General features: G+C 43.7%; 1 protein-coding gene across 5 annotated transcripts in view; it reads right to left on the bottom strand.

The window, feature by feature from the left end:
- Nucleotides 1-883: 883 nt before the first annotated feature.
- Nucleotides 884-24,524, bottom strand: part of Ankle2 (ankyrin repeat and LEM domain-containing protein 2) — a 44,103-nt gene continuing 20,462 nt past the window's right edge. For 4 of the 5 annotated variants that reach the window (XM_076204123.1, XM_076204125.1, XM_076204124.1 and 1 more), the window contains exons 10-15: nucleotides 23,908-24,034; nucleotides 22,964-23,093; nucleotides 13,173-13,335; nucleotides 10,288-11,409; nucleotides 8,544-8,675; nucleotides 884-5,856 (exon numbers count right to left, since the gene is read on the bottom strand). In XM_076204123.1, coding sequence (XP_076060238.1) covers nucleotides 5,667-5,856; nucleotides 8,544-8,675; nucleotides 10,288-11,409; nucleotides 13,173-13,335; nucleotides 22,964-23,093; nucleotides 23,908-24,034 — 1,864 coding nt within the window. In that variant the 3' untranslated portion in view covers nucleotides 884-5,666. Of the gene's footprint in view, nucleotides 5,857-7,738; nucleotides 7,842-8,543; nucleotides 8,676-10,287; nucleotides 11,410-13,172; nucleotides 13,336-22,963; nucleotides 23,094-23,907; nucleotides 24,035-24,524 lie in introns of all 5 variants that reach the window. The other variant, XR_012967377.1, reaches the window with a different exon arrangement.

Raw genomic sequence — 24,524 nt, 5'->3', positions numbered from 1 at the left:
AATTCTTGTAAATCTACCTTTCCACAAAAAAATTATCCACACACCTTCTACCTTTCCTAAACCCAAATTTTACATCCACTGCAGGGCCAGCTGCTTCATTTCCATAGCAATCCCTCCCCCATTTGAAAAATAGATGGCATAAAATCCCACAGAAAAAGACTCCCACACCTAATAAGAACCACAATGGCATGCCTGCACTCAGGACACCAACCAGCTTTATAAACAGTGATATATGATATGGTTTAACATCACAAACTCCCCCTCATTGGAAGGCTAAGATGGTGTCCATCACAGAGGACTTTGTAGCATAGAATTTAATGAACCATACCCTTGGTTCAACTTTGCCGGTGGCAGGATTCAAACCACCATTCCTTCAGTCTTCGCCACAAGTAACAGCGCCCTAACCTGCTCAGCCACCAGCACAAAATAATCCTGGCCACAGATTCAAACTGCCCCAGATACAACAACCACACAAGAAGACACAAAACAACTCATACTTCCTGTGCCCCACACTACCAATCCCTGGACAAGTCAAGAGTGACTTGTAGACCTGACTGGAAGTTGTTGCTGATTACCTGAATGCTGCTTGTCTTCAGCAAGAGAGATAACTGGCAACAGATTGATGAATAGGTCTTTTGCTTACGAGACATTTAATCCAGGATGCACTCAAATGGAAAAAAGTCGAACCAAAACAAAATTGCATCATCAACTGATGTTTGTGATTACCTCTGATAAAGCCATCAATTAAATTGATTTTTGGTTTCTTAAACCAAGAAAAAAGCATGATAAATCAGATATAATTGAAAATAAAGCAAATGGTGGAATAAACTTCCAGATTACAATTTTGCCAGAGGTGAGGCATGAGTTGCAATGAAAAGCAAACTGATGAGAGATCTTTCTTTTATAACGAAGTCAGATAGAGAAAATAATTTTATTCAAGTGCTTACCTAAGTGAATCTTAAAACTTTGAACTGTATTACATTCAACTGCCTTGATTGAAACTTTATTTCTTTTAGTGATGACAGCAGGTGGTAAAACAGTTTCTACCAACTTCTAGGTGAAATCTGTCCTAAAAGCTTCAGGCCACTCTTTCTCTTCTGATTGGCATTTGATGTGAAAGTATTTTCAATTTTATATTACTGATTCCCTTTCAAATCTGAAGTTACCATTTCTATTTCAGTACTTAGTTTGGATCACGTAACTCACTTCTAATAAACATTTCAAAAACATTGCACATAACATATGAGTGATTAAAGGGATGGAAATAATTGAAACAAGAAGGTACATGATCAGATGAAAATCAGTATATATGGTTTCAGGCATCAATAGGTATCTTAGGTACCTAACCTTTGACAATAAAGCAGGTGTTGTATATGATCAGTGGAGAAAAAAAAACAGGACCTCATAAGTGTAACACATTTTCCATTTGTTACAATTAAGTATATACACACATCATCAACAAACAAAAGCCACGTTACATATAATTCAAGGAAATAAAAGATCTACTAGTTATTTGAGGCATATTCTAATCTGCACAATTCACTTCAATATACTTAAATATCTGGCTCTCTATAAGATGGGTCCCTATCCAAAAAATCTGTTTTCCTAGGATAGGCATTTACCTCATTGTAAAATTATGAATTGGATACATCCTAAAACAAGCAATGCCATAAGAGGGTCTGGGAGGAGTTTTCCAACCAGAACTCTATGGTTTGGGTCTTTTAATGTGTGTGGGTGTCATACAGACAAGAGTAAGAGAAGAGATAGTATGTTTGTGAGAAGAAAGATGGATGCATTGGCATTGTGTGAAACTAAGTTGAAAGGGAAGGGCAAGTTTGAGTTTGGGAGCACATTGGGGAGGGTGTCAAGTGTGAAGAGAGGACAAGGGAGACTAGGGGTGGCTATATTAATAAGTGAAGAGATAGGTAAGTGCGTGGTGGAGTTTAAGAGTGAGAAGAGTGTACAGGAAAGGGAAGCTTTTTGAATAGATTTAAATGAGTGCATACAGGGTTTACAGAGAAATGTCAATGTAGTGGTATTGGGAGACCTCAATGCTTGGGTAGGAGATGAACCAATAGACAGAGTGGTTGGAGAGTGTGGAGTGCTAGGAAAAAATCGTAGTGGTGAGTTGATGGTGATGTGTCTAGAGAGCTGATGATAGCTAACACGGTGTTTAGGAAGAAAGTCAAGCATAAGTACATATGGCAGAGGATGGTGGATGGAAGGGTGGTAGACAGGGCTTTAATGGACTATATAGTGGTAACCAAAAGAGTAGGAAGAGCTTTAGATGTACATTTTCTTAGGGGAGTGAGTGATGGAATATCAGATATATTTTTTGGAAGATAAGTTGAGAGTGGAGAATAGATGGAGAAAGAGGAAAAAGACAGAAGGTAGGGAGGTGCTTGGGGACTGCTTAAATGAGAAAGAAAAGGCATAGGAAGCTGAGAGAAGAGTGGTAGGATGATGAAGCAAAGAAGCTTGTAGAAGAAAAGAAATGAGGATTCACAGATTGGTTGCAAAATAGGATGAGAGAATTATATGAGAGGCACATATAAAAGGGAAGTAAAGTGTAAGATAAATGAGGCAAAAAGGAGAGATATGAAATGGGGAAAGAGTATGACAGAAAATTTTGAAAGTAATAAAAAGCTGTTTTAGAAAGAAATTAAGAGAGGAAGGGGAGGCGAATCAAGCAGAGAAGAAAAGGTAAAAGGTGCAGATGGAGAGATGATAATGGAAGAGACAGCAGTAAGACATAGATGGGCAGAGTATTTTAGGGAGTTGTTAAATGTGAAGGAGAATAAGGAGGGAAGGTAGATGCAGTGGGAGGCAATAAGAAAATGACAGTGATGAATGAGGAAAATGGAGAAATAAGAAATGATGTGGTGAAAGTAGTTATTAAGATGATGAGAGTAGGTAAGGCACCTGGGTTAGATGGAAGTCATGCAGTGTCTAAAGAAGGGAGGTACAGTGATGGTGGACTGGCTGGTGAGGTTGTTTAATATTTGTCTAAAGAAGGGTAAAGTGCCAGAGGACTGGAGGAATGCATGTATAGTTATGATTTACAAGAGAAAAGAGGACAAGTGTGAGTGTAGTAGTTTCAGAGGGATCAGTTTGTTGAGTGTAGTTGGAAACTTTTATGGGAAGGTTTTGATTAAAAGGATTAGGAGAGGAACAGAGGGAGCAATTGGTGAGGAACAGTGTGGGTTTAGGAAAGGTAGGGGTTGTGTGGATCAGATTTTTCTGTTAAGGCAGATATACTTACCTAGTTGTATTTACCTAGTTATATTTTACGGGAAGAGAGCTATGCTCGTAGTGACCCGATTTTGTATCTTTCAGCATCCAGGGCAGACAGAAAGGCACTATGGGAGGTATTGCAGATATATGGGACAGGAGGAAAGATGTTAAGAGCAGTCAAGAGTTTTTACAATAGTAGTAGAGCCTGTGTTAGAATAAGAAATGGAGAGAGTGAGTAGTTTAAGGTAAAGGTGGGACTTCACCAGGGATGTGCCATGTTGCCATGGTTGTTCAATTTATACATGGATGGGGTGGTGCGAAAGGTAACTGCAATGGTAATGAGGCCAGGGATTAGAGATTATCAAAGAAAATGGAGAAAAATTGGAGATAAGCCAGTTGTTGTTTGCTGATGACACTGCGCTTTTGGCAGGATCAGAGGAGGGATTAAGGAAGTTAGTGACAGAGTTTGGGAAGGTGTGCAAAAGAAGAAAGTTGAAGATAAATGTGGGTAAAAGTAAGGTGATGAGATGTATAAGGGGAGAGGATGTCAGCAAATTGGAAGCAAGTATTAACCCCTTGAATACAATGATGCCTACATAGGCATCTTGAGGTATGAATGAGTATATGGGGATGCCAGCATTGGCTTCCTGATTATATTTTGTAGTTGTAGCTGAGTGACCCTCTTATTCTGTGAACAGGCTTGATCACTTTTCCAGTGGTTACATTCTGGGTGACAGAGAACAAGTATAACAGTTGTAACTTTATATTTTATAATGTGTATATTGTGATGCATTATCATACATCAGGCAGCTAATGTGCACATGAATATTTGACTTGTATTGAAGAGGTTATGGGAGAGAGTCTGGAGGAAAAGGATAGCTTTAGATGCTTGAGAGTGAATGTGGCAGGAAAGGGAGGAGTGGAGGTGGAGGGAAAATGTAGATTGAAAGAAGCAAGTAAATGCCTTAGTGGATTAAAAAGTGTAATGAGAAAAAGACATTTGGGAACAGATACTAAGAGGAGATGGTATGACGGGATGATTGAGCCGACAGCACTGTATGGCACAGAAACATGGAAAATAAGAGAGGAAGTGTGTGTTTAAATGTGTCTGTAGATGAAATACCTGAGAAGTATGGCAGGGGTTACTAGGCTGGATAGAATGAGAAACAAGATGAGGAGAACGGGGGTGGAAAGGGAGTTGGGAGATAGGGTTGATGAAAGTGTATTGGATAGCTTTAGACACATGGAAAGAATGAGTGAAAAAAGATTAATAAAAGAAGTGTGGAAGGCAGAGGTGGATGGAGTGAACATGAGGGGGTGACCAAGGATGAGATGGATGGATGGGGTAACAGGAGTGTTGGGAAAGAGGGGGATGTCTGTTGAGGAAGGTAGAGGACAGAAGATAAGGGTGAGTGGAGAATAGTTGTGTATAGATGATACTGTGATGCATGGAAGGGAGTGGGTGGGGGATGGGAGGGGAGGTTAGGGAATATGTGTGAATGATATTCTGATGTAGCCCAAAGGTATTTCTCCCAGTCTTCTCTTTTTCTGCCTGAGGGGAGAGAGAGGGGGTTGCTGATTAAATGAAGTGGCCTTGCTGTGGGTGTGCTGTGTCTTGGTGCATTGCTTCTTACCCAGGGCAGTGGGTGAGATGCAGAAATGACCCATCATCCAAGAGGAGGCAAGAAAAGAGGGAGAGAGGGGTGGTGAATGGGTGTGGAGTATGTGGGGATGAAATGGGTGGGAGTGGACTTATGGCTTTGACTTTGGCTACCTCCCTTATAAGGGAGAAGAAGCCCTTGGTATATGTATGTATGGATACATGTTTTTTTAAGATATAATTCAGCCTTCTAAGTGATAAATTTATTCTGATAAATACAAAATTATCATGAAATTCAAAGCAGTGTAACTTCTTCCACTTAAAAAGCATAAATATTTGATATAAATCAGCACAATATATTTTGCTCATCTACAAATGCAGACAGAAAATGGCCTTATCACTAGTAAAAAGTACATTGCTTGACAGTATTTGTGTGTGCATGTGTTTCACTGATGGCCAATTGCAAATTTGATATTTTTGGACAGTGACCTCTATACCACTCAGCCAGGGAGGTTATATGACTGATTACAATATATTCACAATAACAACAGTAGTTAAAATAGTGCTTCTTATATAAAAAATACATAAAAAATTCCATAGCTGCAATACAAAATAAAAAAAATTCTAGTTTATATATCTATACAAATTCCACTTCAACTCATTTTCTATCCTTCAGGTTTATAAGTTTACTATTTCTCAAACCAACAAGTATCAATAGTTGTAGTCTCACAATCTTCATTATTACTGAAGAAGTGAAGTATGTTGTGATTGACAATGTGTGGCGATAGATAGTCATTTTTATGAAAGCAATGACAAGGTCCAATACATTCCATCACTGAAGAATTGGTGAAGATTCTAACTCGTGTAAAGGTCTAAAGAGTGTTCTAGTCGCTGTTAGATGATGAACACTACCAATGCTGCAGTCCAGTTGCTGCCCAGGGGTAGATAATATATTTCTATGTGCAGTTTCCGTCTGAGCAGATAGTCGTCTTCTACGATTTTGTATATATGGTGAAGCCCAACTGTAAGTGCACAACATAAAATATTATATTTTACACATCACTGGTACAAAATAAATCATGTACTTGTAACTTCAACCATTATTTTATCATATGCATCAACTTGTACACATACACACAAATAAAATGATTATACCAGAATTCACTGGAAGGAAGAAAGCATACATATACCAAGGCTTCTTCCCCCTTTCAAGGGAGGTAGCCAAAAAGGGAAAGGCACAAAAACACTCCCACCCATTTCATCCCCAAACACACTCCACACCCCTCCCACCCTCCCTCTCATCTGAGTACCTCCCGGATGACGGGCCATCCCTGCACCCTGCCCACCGCCCTGGGTCAGAAGCAGTGTCGCAAGACACAGCACATCCACATCCACATCCACAGCACATCCAAAGCAATTTTGAAATTGTAGTAGAAAAATGCAAAGATGAATCAAAACTGTTTTACTGGTTCATAAATGGCAAATTGAGACACAGGGAAGAAATCACCAAGTTAATTGTAGATGGTGAGGTCTATGAAAAGGTCTCAGCTCAGGCAGATATAATGAATGAAGGTTTCCAATCAGTCTTCACAAAAGAGCACAAATTTTTTGAGAAAAGCAAGGGGAGCAAAAAATCAGGTTAAGCAGATATAAATATAGAAGTGAAGTGTTCAATCTCCTGGGCTCATTGAATGTAACAAAAGCCTCAGGACCTGATGGGATCTCAAACTGGATACTTAAAGAATGTAAGGAACACCTAGCAGGCAAGATCCAATCTTATTTCATGTTCATTGAAAGAAGGCATTGTGCCATTTGATTGGAAAAGGGCAAATGTGGTGCCAATTAACAAAGGTGGAAACAAGGAAACACCACAAAATTACAAATCAGCATCACTAACCAGCACAATAGTAAAATTATATTAAATGATTTGCAAAAGATCAATGGACCAAATATTTTGAAAAAATGAACATTCTGACAGTCAGAGTAAAAAATTATCCGGAATTTTGCCATAACATATCTTTATTACTGTCACACTGTGTTCTGTGTATGCATGCTTATAGATGGTACTGTTACAAAGGATTACAAAAGAAGAGCATGCTGACAGGAGACCTTTTGGTCCATAACTAGGTTGGATGCTTGATTGCACCATTTTGCTTTCTGCTTTTACAGTGTAAACATAGCCACTCCACTAGCAGTATGCATCAAGGAAGAACAGAGAGCAATGACCCGATTTCTCTTCTCAGGTGTGTCAGAGGCTGAAATTAATCAAAAGCTTTTAGTATAATACTGGGGGCACAGCATTCGTGTGGGCAGAGAAGTTTAAAAGTGGCTACACAAGCAGCCACTTTTCAACTTCTCAATCCACTCATACACATTTGTACACAGTAGTGCAATGTCCCTATATTGTACTAAAAGCCTGATAAATTTCTGCCCAACACACCTTCCAATCAGAGAAATCAGGTCATTACTCTTCGTTCTTCCTTGGTGCATACCATTAGTGAGGCAACCATGTTTACAATGTAAAGACAGAAAGTAAAAGGACATGATCAGGCTCAAACTTCGATTATGTGACCACATTAGTACCAACTATATGCATGCATGCACAGAACATAGTGTGACAATAATAAAGATATGTTATGGTAAAAGTGCAGATAATTTCTTTACTCTCCCTCATATATATGTGCATATACACATATCAAGAATTTAAGAACTTGATGCCGAAGGATACAAAGATGGGTCACCACGAGCATAGCTCCCTTCCCATATAATACAACTAGGTAAATACACACACACATATATAATATACACATTTATACACACCAAAGGTTTTTTTCTCCCTTATAAGAGATATAGCCAGCCAAGGCATGCATCCATTCCCACCCAACCCACACCCATCCAACATACATTTGTTTCCCAATTTATCTTGGCTCCTTGTGGATGAAGGTCCTTTTTCTTGTAAAGCTGAAATGTGCAGACATCCCTCCAGTCCTCTGGGTGATTCCCCTACCTTAAGAACACATTAAAACTCGCTAGTCTAACCATTATAATCATTTCTCCCTTGTTAGACACTCCACATAACCATCTAACCCATGTGGCTAATCATCTTTCAAAGCTCTTTGTACCACATCTTTTTCTACAACCTTTTCATCTTCCTCTCTCATCACAATCACCTTCCTATCACCTCCCACTGCCACAACCAATCCTTTCCTAGTCTCCCCCCCCCCCGACATTCAACAATTCATAGAAATACTCTCCCATTATTTCCTATACTGTTTTCACTTCCACTCATATCTGTCCAAATGCACACTTTACCTTTTCCTTGCCCTCCCTTACACTCCCTTGCCTTCTTTCCAAAACATCTTTAATCTTTTCAAAATTCACTCTCTGTCCCATTTTCCGCCCGCCCTCCTCTTTGCCTCTCTTGCCTAAGGCACTTTGATTCTTCTACCTTCTTATACCTCTCATGTGCTTCCTTAGCTCTACTTTGCAACCAATACTCATACACATGCTTCTTCTCCTACTACTGCCTTCATCTCTCCATTCCACCACTCTCTCCCTTTCCTTCTGTTCCCCCCATTTACAATCACAGTTCCATTGTCATTAACTAATTCTAAAAAGTATCACATTTGTTTCTTATATCACATATCCAACAGCCACCAATATTGGAATGTTGCTTGCTCTAGGGAATCAAGTCTTGTGAAGTACTTACCTTTCCCTTTCCTCTTGTGAATGACTGTTAATGAGATGTAGCCAAGTGGCAACATTGGGGTATAGAGCCTCATCCACCTGACATCCTTCTAGTGCTGTAAGGACATCTTGATCAACTTTGCTCACTGTTGTTCTGCAAAAAAAACAAAAAAAAAAACAGTTAAAATCATCTTAAGTCACATCCTATGCCCCGATACTTGTGCAATTATCACTAGGTTAAGGACATAGTTACATGTTATTATAATGCCTTGGATGTATAGAAGATCAAAGGATAAAGTAAAGGTATACCCTGATTAAAACTGGTATTTCAACTACTTAACATCTATAGGAAGCTTCCCTTTAGTAAGACAGAAACATGTGGGTCTAATGACGATGTCAAAGGGTCAGCCCTGGTTTTGAAGATGGGCAACAGAGAGATTTTGCAGGCACTGGATAATCTTTCCAGTGTCCCTCTTGCAAAGCTACCACCAAGAGGCAGGCTACCCATCATTGGTCCCAACCAATTTAAAATGGACAAGAGGCCCAGAGAAGCAAGTACTGACATCTTGATATTGGAACTACTAATATTAGAGCAAAAAAAGCAAGTATACATGTTTGATTTAAAAACACTTCAGATTGCAAAGTAGAGAGTACAAGCAAAGTGCAACGTGGGAGACAAAGAAGAGAGCAGATATAAGGTATGTGACATTAAATCATCCAGTAGTTGGGACCTTCTTTTCCATTAACAACTATCCCTCTGCTCCCTTTACTTGCTCTCTACCTGATCCACCTTTTCATGCTCATTTCACTTCCTACCACATCTTTTCATTCAAAATTTTAAAACCTGCTATTCTCTTGGCCTCCTCATCTTGTGTTTTGCTTCTACCCTCTTTTCCTCTTATATGCTTCCTGCGACCAATGGCAGGTACCTGCACGAGGTAGTCCTGTGAGATGGACATCACAGTCATCTCCTTGTTACCTTTCTTCAAACCTTGTCAACCATCATCACCTACATCTAGACATGTAGCATTAAAGGGGCTGACACTTTGTGTTTAGATTTCAACTTCAATTCCATCTGATTCTGATTAACATCACAATCAATCCCTTCTCAGAGAGGGCTAGGGCAGTCCCTCCTTAAAGAGCATTTTTTTAAACAAGGAATTTAATGCAGTATGATCTTGCTATGTGACCCCCTCACCCAAATATTAACACTCTAAGGTATCAATCATATTTACTTCCCAATGCCTAGTTAATTCATTCTGCAGATATTGATGTGCAAGTTAAATAATATTAGAGATGAATATTTTGATACTCTTAACCACTTCACTCCGGGGCACATTGCACGTCTGGCAGCATTAGCTGCCAGGCATGTGATGTTGCGTCATAATAATCGCATTATAAGAAATAAAGTCACTGCTCAATCGCTCGTTCTCTTTCACCCGTGAATTTTGATAACCATAGAAAATATGAAGCCAGTTTAGAGAGAATGAGGGTCACACAGGTACAACTACAATAAATATAATCAAGACGCCGACGTCGGTATCATCGTGTACCCACTTGCTCCTCATGACGCCTACATAGGCGTCACCGTAAGGAAGTGGTTAAAATGATCTTGCTATGTGACCCCACACCCAAATATTAACACTCTAAGGTGCTCATCAACCATATTTACTCCCACATGCCTAGTCAATTCTTTCTGCAGATATTGATGAGCAAGTTAAATAATATTAGAGATGAACATTTTGGTACTCTTAAAATTTTCTTACCCATTTATGTAGACTTGGATTCCTTCCTCTGGTGTCATCATGTCCTCATCCACCGATGAAGGAGCAGTGGCAAAACTGTCATCGTCCGCCACCTCTTCATCATTAGCCGTTACTAACTCCTCGCCTTCACTTATGTCCTCTGATGCAGACAAGCAATTGGCTAAACTAGATAACTTTTCCTTTTCCATGACCTTTCTTTGTGATGTTTGCATAATATCACTGCCCCCGACACCAAACTTAACATGCATAACATTATCAGGTTCATCCTCAAAGTTCAACTTTTTAACAATGTCCACATCTTTCTGATTTTCCACCACTGAAGCCTTTGTTACATGAGGTTCTTTCCTGTCACTAAACAGAGTTTCATGGAGGAAGCTGTGCGCTTTGTTGAATTTTCTATTTGACAGCTGCTCTTTTCTCACTGCTGCATCGGTCTCCACAAGTTCCAGTTCACACGTCCAGCTGCAGTGACACTGTCCCAACTGCAATGCTGGACTTTCCTTATGGCCTGGATTTACATCAGATTTCTCAAACACTGTACTATCACAATTGTTATATGCAGCATTTAGTGATTTTTCCAAACACTGAATCACACAATTATAATGTTGTAATACATTTTTCCTTTTCAGTGATTTTTCACTAACATCACTCTGGGCTACTAGGCCACGAGGACTGTCGTCATCTTCATCGGATGAAAATGTTGCATTCACCGAGTTATTGATCAATGCACGAAAGGTCTCAGCTAGAACATTGACATCAGCAAGTGAAAGCTCTTCTTGAATAATTCCTGCTGTTTTAGTAGCCAAGAGAACGTGTATAAAGCTCATGTCTAATTCATTGTTTAGATAATCAGTGCAGCACTTACTTACAACATTCTTAAGACATACTATCTCTGGCTTTAGTTTAGACCACAAAGTTTTGGTTACCAATAGATTCACTACACTGGCATTCTGTAAATCACGTACAAAACTACAAAGAACATCTGCCATCCTGAGTGCGCATACTTTGCATGACTGCATGATGTACAACACCTGCGATTTCATTTCATCTGGTTCCTCCTCCACAACTGCTGTTTCAGTTTTGTCTCTTTCCTTCATATTTTTCATAAACTTCAAATGGTTCCTGAAAATGATGAATACATAATCAAACACTAAGAAGTTACAACACAAAAGTTATAAATATAAATGGAGACCCTCCTTCTCAAAATGTTGTTTTAAACTTAAGACTCTCAATACAGTTATGTACAGTAGGGTGTCCACATTTTGTAGCTTCCACACTTATGGGTCTCACATTTACCCCTCTGGTGAGCAAATGCAGCTGCAAAAAGTGATTTGAATCTCATCACTAAACCCCACCCCCACCACTCTCCTCTGCCTTTCTTCCTTACCCCTACTTAATCAGAGTCCAACCACTGTCATGATAATTTCACACTGCAAATCTACTATAATTTCATTATTGTGGGCTGTAACATTGTTATCTAGTATAATTTATTACAGGGGTGAAGTTCCTAATCCTGGCATTGCTAAATTTAGCTAATTCTGGATGTACACTTGTCCCTCCATTCCATCTGTGTATTTACTAATTGTTGTACACAGGAAAGGAGCTACGTCTCTTATTCTCCAATTTTCATAACTAGTTTTCAATGCCTCTTACTGGGGTATTGACTGCTGGTACCATGCAATAGTGACTGCACAGTAGCATGCAGCCAATGCCTTAGGGACTGTTTTGGTGTGGCCCTACAGACTGGGCCCACACACCAATTATTTATGTTAGCATACTCAACTCACAGAGGAATGATGCTACTTCTGTATGACAACTGTCCCTCCTTGCTATTCCCTTGAAACTGACTTTTACCTTTTCTATGACTTCCTGTTCTTATCCCTTGTAGTTTAACTATATACCATGAGCTTTTCCTTCCTTATAAGGGAGGTAGTCAAGTCAAAAGGCATGCATCCACAAGATAGGTGTGAGTGGAGAATGGTTGTGAATGGACTATAAATTGACATGGCACAAAAGTTTTTCTCATCTTTTGGGAGTGGGATGGGTGGGGTGGATGCATACCTTGGCTAGCTACCTATCTTATAAGGGGAAAGAAGCCTTTAGTATATAAATAAATAGTATCGTGTGGAACAGGTGGCTGGTTATAGCTCAATGCATGCTAATTTTTAGGTCATTTCAAATTTTAGAATACCGAGCTTGGGAATTTCAACTTATAGGTACATACACATTTGCTCACAAGTAATTTGTGCAGTAAATATTCATTGGTATTCTGCATTTGTGGTTGGTCTATGCCCCCCTACCACTACAAATTTGAGGGGTGCCTACTGTACTTTACAGATTTATTCTTCTACATCAGAATACACAATATGACAAGTTTAAGTCTTTTGGCCTGAAAGGAATAAACCTGAATTAGCCAACCCTTTACATATACAGTGAGTCCTCCTTATACAGTAATTCTTTATCTGGTAAATTCACAGTTATGGTATTTGATAATTACTACCCTCGATTCTATTTATGGTAAGAAAAATTCACAGATACGGTATCCGCTAGATATTTTGAAGAGGAAAGAGCAGGGAAAAGGTATGTCTGCCATATCCTATTATCACATGTTATAATGGGTTTGGTATACAGTAATTTCAATTTGCGGTAAGGTTTTCAGGAACGCATATGTACTGTATAACGAGGACTTACTGTATCAATATACTTCAAATTATACTCTGGGTTTAACAACTTTGTTTCACAATGCTGGGTAGTGATATATGGCATTATCAGTTCAAATGCAAAAAGATATATACACCAATATGCCTATGTCATTCATAAATCTTTACAACAGATAGATGTTCAACAGCTAACCAATGCCTGGATACAAATGCAAGCCACCATACCTAGTAACAGTCCTTACTATTCTTTCTTCATGGTCAGGCTGGGGTGACAGAGACATGTTCAGTCTCAAAGCCTCCATTTCATGGCACAGCTGGCTTATAGTGCTACTTGATGTCTGACTTGATCCCGTTACATCAAGTCCCAAAGATAGGTTGCTCCCATCTCCTGTTGTGGAAGTAAACAGTCATAACATGTTCACATGCAATATTCTAGAATCAAATATTCAACTGTTCAACAACAAAGAAAAAGAAAGACAAGTATGTGTGTGTGTGTGCTTGTGTGTATTTACCTAGTTGTATTATATGGGAAGGGGAGCTATGCTCATGATGACCCATCTTTATATCTCTCAGCATCTAGTTCCTTCTTAAATTCTTGTATGGTTTTTGCACACACTTGTTTCGTCCTATTTGTTCTTGACATGCACCACTCTGTGTGGAAAAATGTAATTTTCGCAGGAAAATTAATTTTTCCCTGATACAAACCTGAGGTACTCCTTACACTAGGATACTCTCGCGTAGCGCGAATATTTCTACTGCGAAATTAAAATCCTCACTCTGTGGGTCTGGGCAACGCTTATCCTCAGTAAGGGGCCCCATTGGGGCAAGGGGGGGGGCCCTTGCCCTCCACCACAAGTCTCGCACACTATAACCATTCTCTGAGCCAGGTATGATTTAAGCACAAGGTTGTCAGGCAAGGAGAAGGAACTGTTTAGAGGGGTGGTTGAGGAGGGCCATTAAAGGTAAGGAGTACCTCAGGTTTGTATCAGGGAAAAATTAATTTTCCTGCGAAAATTACATTTGTTCCGAAGAATACAAACTCTTCGGTACTCCTTACACTAGGAGACTCGGACTTAGGAGGGAAGGAAGTTGTTATCTAGCCTGGGAAACCGCTGTAAGGAAAATCTAGTGTGCTAAGACTATGTTGACCAGACCCCTATACATTCCCCTCACTTTGAAGTGCACCCCTTTCTGTTCCCTGGAGTGGAGACAGAAAGGTTATAATCACTTTTGTACCACTGAAGGGCTTGAATTGATTCCCTTGGAATGCTAGAGAGCCCGCGGGTGAGGTAAGGGAATGTAAGAGTATGAGAAGGACTATAGAAAGTTATCCCTGCAGTTGCCGAGCCAGAACCTGGATGAGTTGTCAGGGTCGGCTGTGTGCTCTTGAGGAGGGGTATATAATTTTCAGGACTTCTTGGGCGGCCACTATGGGGCCCAAAGATAAGTTCCCTAAAGATTCCCGCATAACTTCTTTGAGGTAAAAGGAAGTGAACGTATTCTGGCTTTTCCATATACCTGCTTGAAGAACCTGGTTGACTGACCGATTCTTTCTGATGACTAGGGAGGTCCCTACTGCCCTCAGGTCATGGGCAATCTGTGTGGTCCATGTCGCAGGCTCTGCGGATGACTTCCATTGTCCAGTAAGAAAAGGAATTCTTAGTGATGGGCTACCTTTAGTAGAGATGAACAACCACTTTAATTCTGGTCGAAGATGTTCGGTTCTCTTGAGGTAGGTCCGGATGGCTTGTACCGGGCATAGAACTGTTTCAGTCTATTCTCCCCCTGCAAATTCGTCTAAGGATGGAACACTAAAGGACCAGAATCTAGGGTCGGATTTGGCAGGATCTTTGTTTTGGCAATGAATTGAGGCATGAAAGTGAAGGAGACCTCTTTCCATCCTTTGGAATGGGCGACTCTATAAGAGATGGCATGTAACTCCCCTACTCTCTTGGAAGATGCCAGGGCTAGCAGAAAAAACTGTCCTCTAGGAGAGGTCCTTCAGATGTGCCTCTCGGAGAGGTTCGTAAGGGGGACCCCTCAGAGAGTTCAGGACTAATGCCACATCCCGCGGAGGAGAACTGATTTCCCTGGGGGGGGCATGATCTTTGAAGTGCCTGAAGAGCATGGAAATTTCCTGTGAAAAGGCTAGGACCATGCCCTTCAGAGAAAACACCTGATTTAGAGCTGCCCTATAGCTTTGTACTGCCGAGAGGGAGATCTTCCTGGACTTCCTGAGGACGTGGAAGGAGGCGATCTCAGGAATGGTGGCTCGAACTGGGACTAACTTCCTGGAGTGGCACCATTTGCAAAGGCGCATTTCCCTTGATAAAGGTTAGCTGAGGATGAGCAAATAGGAGCGGACATGTCCTCAACCACTTCTCTGGGAAAACCCTTCTTTAGGAGGATCTGGACCATAGTCTGAACGCGTGAAGATTGAGTGCTGAAGGGTTCTTGTGCCAAGGCCCGTTGATGGGTGGATACAGAAGATCTGGTCTTCCCTGAAGGGCCAGAGGCTCTTCTACTGCTAGCTCGAGGGCGTCCGGAAACCATGGGGCTTCGGGCCACCAAGGAGCGATCAAAGTCATCCGAAGGTAGGATGCGTGTCTTGCTCTGAGGTACCTTCTGGAGCAAGGGAAATGGTGGGAAGCGTAGGAGTCCAGGTTGTCCCAACTGTGCAGAAGAGCGTTTTCTCCTGCTGTCAGAGGATCCAGGAAAGGGCTGAAATATTGGGAGTTGGTGATTCCATCTCATTGCAAAAAAGGTCCACTAGAGGGGAGCCCCATTTGCTGAGGATGAAGTTCGCTACTTCTCGATAGAGGGACCATTCTGTGTTGATTATCTGATTCTTCCTGCCGAGGTGGTCCGCCCAGACATTCCTCTTCCCCGGGATGTAACGGGCTTTGAGTGACACCTGGAGATTCTTGGCTAGGTTGAGGATGTCCATCATCAGAAGGCATAGTTCCTGGGAGACTGTGCCCCCCTTGCTCGTTCAGGTAGGGTACTACCGAGGAGTTGTCCGACATTATGCCCACTACTTTTCCTGAGACTTGATCCTTGAAGTGACGGAGAGCCAGGAGTACTGCTTTCAACTCAAGCCAATTGATATGGGCTGTCCGCTCGACTGTGGACCAGGAACCGCTGATGTGATTGTCGTTGAGGTGGGCTCCCCAGCCCTCCTTGGAGGCATCGGAGAACAGGAGGACTTCGGGGGGAGATGGGCCGAGGGGCATCCCCATGAGAAGGTTGCATGGGCCTTCCACCAGAGAAGAGAATCCTTGACTTCTTCGGTGAGGGAGATGTGTTGTAGGGGTTCTCCCTCTTGCGGGGCCCATTGAGACTTGAGGAGCCACTGTAGCGGTCGCATTCTTTGTCTACTCCAGGGGATTAATTTCTATATGGAGGCCATATGGCCCAGGAGGATTTGGCATTGTGTAGCCGTCAGGAACCTGGTCGATAGTGCCTGTGCAACTAGAGAAGCGAGATTCGGGATCCCCTTTCCTACTAGGAAGGATTCCATTAGGGAGGAGTCCAGGACCATACCCAGGTACGTGACTCTCTGTTCTGGTAAGAAATCTGACTTTTCCGGGTTGACTACTGTGCCCAATTTCAGGACAAAGGTTAGGACCATTCTCAGGTGTTCTGGCATAGCTGGGCGGAATGCATCTTGGAGGTCCAGCGACACCATGAAGTTCCCTTCCCTGATAGACGCCCTTACGGACTCTGGGGAGGCCATTCGGAACTTTGTCAGGGAAAAGGAACTTGTTGAGTGGAGACAAATAGATGACTGGTCTCCACACCCCTGTTGTCTTTTCTACTAGGAATAGCCGTGAGAAGAACCCTGGGTCCGGAGTCGAGACTTCCACTAAAGTTCCTGTCTGGAGCAAAACGGAGGATTCCTCCGCTAGGGCCCGCCCGCGAGCCGAGTCCGGGTGGAAGCTGCTGACTTGGATGGGATAGAGGGAGAGGTTTGGGACAGTGGAAAAGGGAAGACAATAGCCCGTCTTAATGACTCAGTAGGTCCAGTCTTCCGCCCCGGCCTCTTCCCATGCTCTCCAGTAGAGGGAGAGGCAACCCCCTATCCTGTGCAGAGGGGCTGGCGAATTCCTAGGAGTCCTGTGGGGGAGTCCGGAGCCTCTATAATGTTTGCGTCTAGGATCTCGGAGTCCACCATATCCGGGGGAATCAGCGTGTGGGTGAGCATAAATCTCCCTGAGGAGGGGGTCACTGGGGTCCCCGAGGATGGTGTCTCTCCTGCGGGACTCGAAGTTGGCCCAGGACGTTGAGAGACAGGAAACCTGATGCTTCAGGGCTCTGCTCGCGCTTGCCAAAAAGCCTGGAGGTCGCATTCTTCCTGGGGTTGTAGTGCGGGTAAGAACCCCCACGCCGAGGCAAGGAGGCGTTCTAGCCAGGAGTTCACCGCCAGGGACAGAGCCAGTGATTGAAGGTGGTTGCTGACTTCCCTGCCAGAGAGGAGGACGTTTCGTCTGCGCAGCGACTCGGCGTCCGCCTTAACCAGCTCTGGTAACCTCGCCGGGATCGAGGCTGCTCCGAGGGTTGACCCCGATGGGGTGTAGAAGCGCTTCTGGTGTTCCAATGGGACCGGAAGCCAACGCGTCTTCTCGGTCGTCCTTGTTGCGAGAGCGTCGGAGGCCTGGGCCATGGCTCTCGCCGTCTGCGTACTCCATGGAAGGTGGAGGGGAGGAGGCTGGGCTTTCTGAGAGTTGGCCGTCATGAAGATGTCAGACTCGAATGTGGCTTCCTCTTCTTTCGGGTGGCCCAGTCGATTCGCCCTCCGAACCCTCGCGAGGACGTCCGAGAAGGAAGGTGGGACCACCATCGAGGATTCCGACTGGGAAACGGGAGGGGAAAGGGAGCGTGGCCCCCCCCCCCCCTACGGAGCTGTGGACATCGTCGTCGGCGTAGGAGGGGTCGGGACGGGCAGAGAGGAACCTCACGCTACCATCCCGGTCACTGATGGGTACAGAGGGGGGCCGAGCAAGTGGAAGATGGTCGAGGGGGGCCCTTGGGGGCGGTGACTCCTCACGAGCTTCCGTGCGGTGCACGAACCGCGCTTGAGAAGCGCGGAAAAATTCCCGTTGGGCCTCCATCTGTTCCTTCAACGTAGTGACGAGTGAACAGAGTGGGGAGGAGGTCCGGGGAATGTCCGCTTGAGTCCCGCCTGGGTGCGGATGGTCCGGGAGACGCCAATGGGAGACTGCCTCCTCTGGACGAAGCCGAGTCACCCACGACGAACGCGCGCGTGGGCACATCTCGGGCTTCCTGCCCACCGGGCATAGAAAGGGTTCCGGCGATGACCCGGCTCGTCTGACGACGGGGGGAAGGTGAACGTGGGGGCCACCCGAGGAGGAGAAGAGGCCGACGCGCTCCGAATCTCCGAACTCGGCTCCTTTGTCCGTGGGGGGGCGGAGCCGCCGGCAGCGTCGCGGGGCCGGTGGACGCTTCCGGGAAAAATCTCGTACCCGGGGGGGTTCGCGGGGGCCAGTCGTGCCCGTCGTAGCTAACCACCCTGTGGGCAGGAACAGGAGACAAGTGGCCTGAGACTGACTCGGGGCGGCTATTGTACAACCTTTCCGTTTACTACGCTTAGGAGGGGGGAGACAACTGCCCGCGTCCTCCGCCGACGTAGCATGCCTTCTCCTTGTGTCGGGTGAGGGGGGAAGCCATCTAGAAACACCGCGTCTGCAACCTCGTCCCTGATCTCTGTCCCTGTGAGCAAAGGGCATGGAAAGGGCACCGTTGATCACCCAGCTCTTCCTACGGTGGGTGTTGTGCGTACAGCGGGATTCCTGAGTAGAAGAGACTAAGGGGCTCTTTGCCCCCCCCCCCCTTTGTCCGTGCCGGCGTCGAGTTTCGGGGGCAGCCGCAAGCGACCACATCCGGGAAAAATGTCATACAGGAACGGTAGCTAGCGGTGGCTTGACGCGCATGTCCGACTACGCTAACCGTCCTTTGTTGAAGGAAGAGGACAACTTGGCCTGAGAATGACTCGAAGTGGCGTTGTACCACCTTCCTGGCGACTGTTGAGTTTCCGGGATGGGCGAGGGCAAACCGCAAGCGACCTCATCCGGGAAAAGCTCGTACAGGAACGGTAGCTAGCGGTGGCTTGACGCGCATGTCCGACTACGCTAACCGTCCTTTGTTGAAGGAAGAGGACAACTTGGCCTGAGAATGACTCGAAGTGGCGTTGTACCACCTTCCTGGCGACTGTTGAGTTTCTGGGATGGGCGAGGGCAAGCCGCAAGCGACCTCATCCGGGAAAAGCTCGTACAGGAACGGTAGCTAGAGGTGGCCTGAGGCGCATGTCCATCTACGCTAACCGTCCAGGTTTAAAGGAATAAAGGACAACTTGGCTGCCTGTCTACTACGCCGTGGAGGAGGGAGAGAATTGCTCGTCTCCTCCGAAGCCGTAGGCCGCCTTCCCCAGTGTTTGGGGGGGTGAAGAGGGAAGCCATTTTCTATGGCCATTTTCTATGCGGCGAAACCACAACAATACTGGAACCAGATTCCATACTTACAGTGAAGGGTAGGATACCCGGTGGCGGTTAAGGGAATAATACAGGGAATGGAGAAGCACTTAAAATTCCAGGACACAGGATGGCGTAGGGAAAACCCCGATGAAATTGAAGGACGACGAACTCCTTAGCGTCCTTAGAGTGAGCTGGCGACAATCGAAGCGGATTGCTTGATTTTCGGCACCGACGTAAACATGGAGATATCTTAACGCGGTCACTACTGCTAAGAGAATGATTATAGTGTGCGAGACTTGTGGTGGAGGGCAAGGGCCCCCCCCTTGCCCCAATGGGGCCCCTTACTGAGGATAAGCGTTGCCCAGACCCACAGAGTGAGGATTTTAATTTCGCAGTAGAAATATTCGCGCTACGCGAGAGTATCCTAGTGTAAGGAGTACCGAAGAGTTTGTATTCTTCGGAACAACTATTTTTTTCAGATCTCTTCAATAACTATCCTTTTTTATTTTATTTTTTTCATGTCCTCGTTTTTCTTTTATCCCACTTTAATAAGTCTACTACTCTCCAATTCATCACACCTAGCCTCAAATTCATGTACAGTTCCAACTTAGTCCTTGATTTCCAATGATCATATCTAGATTTGAATTCACATATTGTACCAGCTTGGGCTATATCATCTACACTATTTCAAGTATCTGTGGATCTATATGGAAAACTGTATTTCTTCACATCCTTTAGACTTTAGTCTTCCTTAATATGTTCTCATGTTCTCTTCAAACCCTCCTATCCTTACTCAGAGATCTTTTCTGTTAATGTAAGACATCCCCTTTAGTGACCTGAATACTGTAATCATATCACCTCTCTCTCTTCGATCTCTCAAAGTTGGCAGACCCAGTGCTTTTAGTTCTTCCTCATATGGTATATCTGCCAGACTCGGGACCAGTTTGGATGTTTCCCTTTGTATTCTCTCAATCTTGCTCACAGCCTTCACTCTGTATTTTACCCAATTGCATTTACATACATACATACATATACCAAGGCTTTTTCCCCCTTTCAAGGGAGGTAGCCAAAAAGGGAAAGGCATAAAAACACTCCCACCCATTTCATCCCTAAATACACTCCACACCCCTCCCACCCTCCCTCTCATCTGAGCACCTCCTGGATGGCGGGTCATCCCTGCACCTTGCCCACCGCCCTGGGTCAGAAGCAGTGTCGCAAGACACAGCACATCCACAGCAAGGCCGCTTCATTTAATCGGCGACCCCCCCTCTCCGTCCCCCCTTGCATATAAGGAGAGGACGGGGAGAAATCCCTTCGGGCTGTGTCAAAATTTACTCACACATACTACCTCACCCCCCACCCCCCTGCCCATTCCTCCTCATGCAATCACAGCATCATCCATATACAACTATTCTCCACTCACCTCTGTCTTCTGTCCTCTCCCTTCCTACCTCAACAGACATTCCCCTCTTCCCCAAAGCCCCCTTGTATTTACCTAGTTGTATTTTACGGGAAGAGAGCTATGCTCGTAGTGACCCATTTTTGTATCTTTCAGCATCAAGTTTGTACTTAAATTCTTGTATAGTTTTTGCATTCACTGTTTTCTCATTCAATTTGTTCCAGATATCCACCACTCTGTGTGGGAAGCTATTCTTTTTCAGATCTCTTCTATAACTATCCTATTTAAGTTTTTTTTCATGTCCTCTTCTTTTTCTTTTATCCCACTTTAATAAATCATCTCTATCAAGGACTTCCATCCCTTTCATAATTCTGTAGATGGTTAGTAGATCTCCTCTTTCTATTCTTTGTTTCAGGGTCGATAGTTCAAGTTTGGCCAATCTTTGTTCATATGTCAATTTGGAGAGTGTTGTTGTTGTTGTTGTCGTTCCCTGGACTGTCTGTCCGAGCAGTCCCGTCTCCCCAAGGAATCCCACAGCCGAAACTGGGTTTTCCCACAAATCCTTTATAGAGTGTATGTTGTGTTGTTTGCGTGCATGATTGTGTATAATGCAGTCTTCCATTATATGTTGTATGGTATGGGGTGAAGTGTTACATCCTGGGCAGCTGTTCACAATGCGGTCATCCAGCCTCTTCTGGTAGTTTAGAAGTGCTGGGTAGTGGCCACACCGCAGTCTGGCCAGGTGGACTCTGTCCTTTCGTGGGAGAGAGGATTCAGAAGGGTGGATATCAGGGGGTCTGGCATGCAGCAGTGTGTTGTCTTTCAGTGTGTTAATGGAGCGGTGAGTGATATGATTATGAATATGTTTCCAGAGACTGGTATTTGGTGGTTGTGGAGGAAGAGAAGAGAGTATCTGTGTGTGTCTTTGGGTGTTGTTTTAATGTTTCTTGGTGTGTGTGGGTGTTCTGCTATGTAGTGTAGCGGGTATGATGTGTTTGTGTGCCTCTCATGTCGAGGTGGTCCTTGACTTTGAGGACTTTTGTTTCATGGTGTAAATGGTCTGTAGGTGTTGTATTTGTGCAGCCTGTAATTGTTTTTAGGGCTTTGTTTTGTATGATTTGAAGGGTGTTGTGGTGTGTCTCACTGAGATTAGGAGCCCATGCAGGACTCGCATAATTCATCACTGAGCATATGCATTGTTTGTATATTGTTGTATTAGTTTCTTTGTTTTGTCCAAATGTTGTTCCAGTGATTGACTTAAGTGCGTTAAGTCTAGGTGTGCATTTGTTTTTTATGTTTGTGATGTATTGTTTGAAAGACATGGATGTATCGTATGTTACACCAAGAATTTTCAGTGTGTTTGTGTGTGGTATTAGAGTGTTGTTGATGTAGAGATGAGGTATGTATTTGTTCTTTTGTCCAGTTGGTGAGAAGTGTTGCTGTAGATTTGGATGGAGATATTTTGAGTCTGTGATGAACCATGTGTTGAGTGTATCAAGGTATGGCTGGATTATTTCTGCAGCTTTGCCTGTGTTACGATGTGTGCATGTGATTGTTATGTCATCTGCGTAGGAAGAGATTTGTATTTCTGAGGTGTCTGGTGTGGGTAAGTCATGCATGTATAGATTAAAGAGCATAGGGATAGAACAGAGCCCTATGGTACTCAATTCTTAATGTTTCTGATGTGCAATGATTGGCCATTATATGACACGTAAGCATTCCTAACTGCCAGATAATTGGTCAGCCATCTTTTGGTGTTATTGTGCATGTCTGTGTTATATATTTTATTTGTTAGGTTGTGGCGGGGGATAGCATCAAAAGCTTTACTAATGTCTAATGTTATAAGAAGTGTTCTGGCCACCGGTTCTATGCAGGTGGCACCGATCCCCAAGAGGAGCTATGTCTGATGGGGAAATACAACAATCCTTTTTTCTCAACATTTGGAGAGTGTTGGTGCCATCTTTGTCATTGATCTTCGAGTTATTTCTAATTTCTTTATATTCTTTTTAGTACTGGGTGTCCATAGTGTCGCAGCATACTCCAATCTTATGTGTGTGTGTGTGTGATACATAAAATTATAAAATTGTGTACAATATTCCCTTTTAATGTTGCAATTCTAGTCATACCTTGATTAGGAGCAGTTGAAGATGCATTTTGTGACCCTGAGTCACAAAGATCTACCGTACTACTTTCACAGGCTGATTCCAGGCATGCCTCCAAGCCTTGATTTTGCTCAAGTACTCTTTGACGATTCAACTGTAACAACAAAAATGTTGATTGGCTTCTATTCACTTACATACATACATACATGCATATACCAAAGGCTTTTTTCCCCCTTATAAGGGAGGTAGCCAAAAAACCTCTCTCACCCATTCCATCCCTATCATACTCCACTCCCCTCCACCCTCTTCCCTCCTTATCTTGGCACCTCCTGGATGATGGGTCATCCCTGCATCTCACCCACTGCCCTTGGTCAGAAGCAGTGTCACGAGACACAAGACATCCACAGCAAGGCCGCTTCATAAAATCGGGAACCTCCCCTCTCCGTCACCCCATGCAGAAAAGGAGATGGGGAAAAATCCATTCAAATTATATCTCAAACATACTCCCTCACCCCCACCCCCTACCCATTCCACCTCATGCATCACAGCATCATCCATATACAACCATTCTCCATTCACCCTGCCTTCTATCCTCTCCTGTCCTTCCTTAACAGACTTTTCCCTCTTTCCCAAAGAGCCTTTTACCTCATCCATCCGTCTCATCCTAGGTCGACCCCTCATGTTCACTCCTTCCACACCTCTTTTATTAGTCTTTCTTCACTCATTTTTTCCATGTGTCCAAACTATCCTAATACTCTTTCATCAACCCTATCTCCCAACTCCCTTTCCACCCCTGTTCTCCTCCTCACCTCCTCATTTCTCATTCTATCCAGCCTAGTAACCCCTATCATACTTCTCAGACACCTCATCTCAAACACATTCAAACTTCTCTCTTCCTCTCTTATGCTTCATGTTTCTGTCCCATAATAATAAAAATCATCATAATAATAAACAAAGAAAGCCCTCACCTTCAAAAAATTTTCCTTGAGGTAATTATCAAGCTTCATCAAACCTTCTGGGGTTGACAAGTTGACAAACTCGCCTAGGAAGTCCCAGTATTCACTCCAGACAACATTCATGTCCACAGCCAAATTTCTGTAAACAGAATGATTAAACAAATGGATAAATAATAAATGTATACACTATATCTATCTACATACCAAACTCCATACTCCAACATCAACCCCCTGACAGAAAAAAATAAAATAAAATAAATTAATCCCACACCCGACAAGAACCACCTCATCATGCCTGTGTTCAAGATACCATCCAATGTTAGAGTGATTGTGGTGAGAAGCCTATACCAGGAGCCACTGAATAGCTGAGTAGCCCTATTATGTGCTATGGGGACTGTTGGGGTAGACCACATTGCTGGGAATCGGAGAGAGAAAATAGTATCAACAGAGAATAGGCCTGGCCACAGATTCAAAATGCCCCAATGCAACCACCACATAGAAGACACTGAACACTTCCTACCACAATGCCCCACACAAACAATCCCTAGACAATATATCTCACCTGAAGGGCTAGTGGTTCCCACACAGAGGCTGTTGCTGATTACCTGGAAGCTGCAGGTCTTCTGCAT

Source organism: Oratosquilla oratoria, chromosome 20 (assembly GCF_046742065.1).
Source record: "Oratosquilla oratoria isolate Oo_2021 chromosome 20, ASM4674206v1, whole genome shotgun sequence".
Taxonomy (NCBI): domain Eukaryota; kingdom Metazoa; phylum Arthropoda; class Malacostraca; order Stomatopoda; family Squillidae; genus Oratosquilla; species Oratosquilla oratoria.
This window is presented reverse-complemented; position numbering and strand designations above follow the sequence as displayed.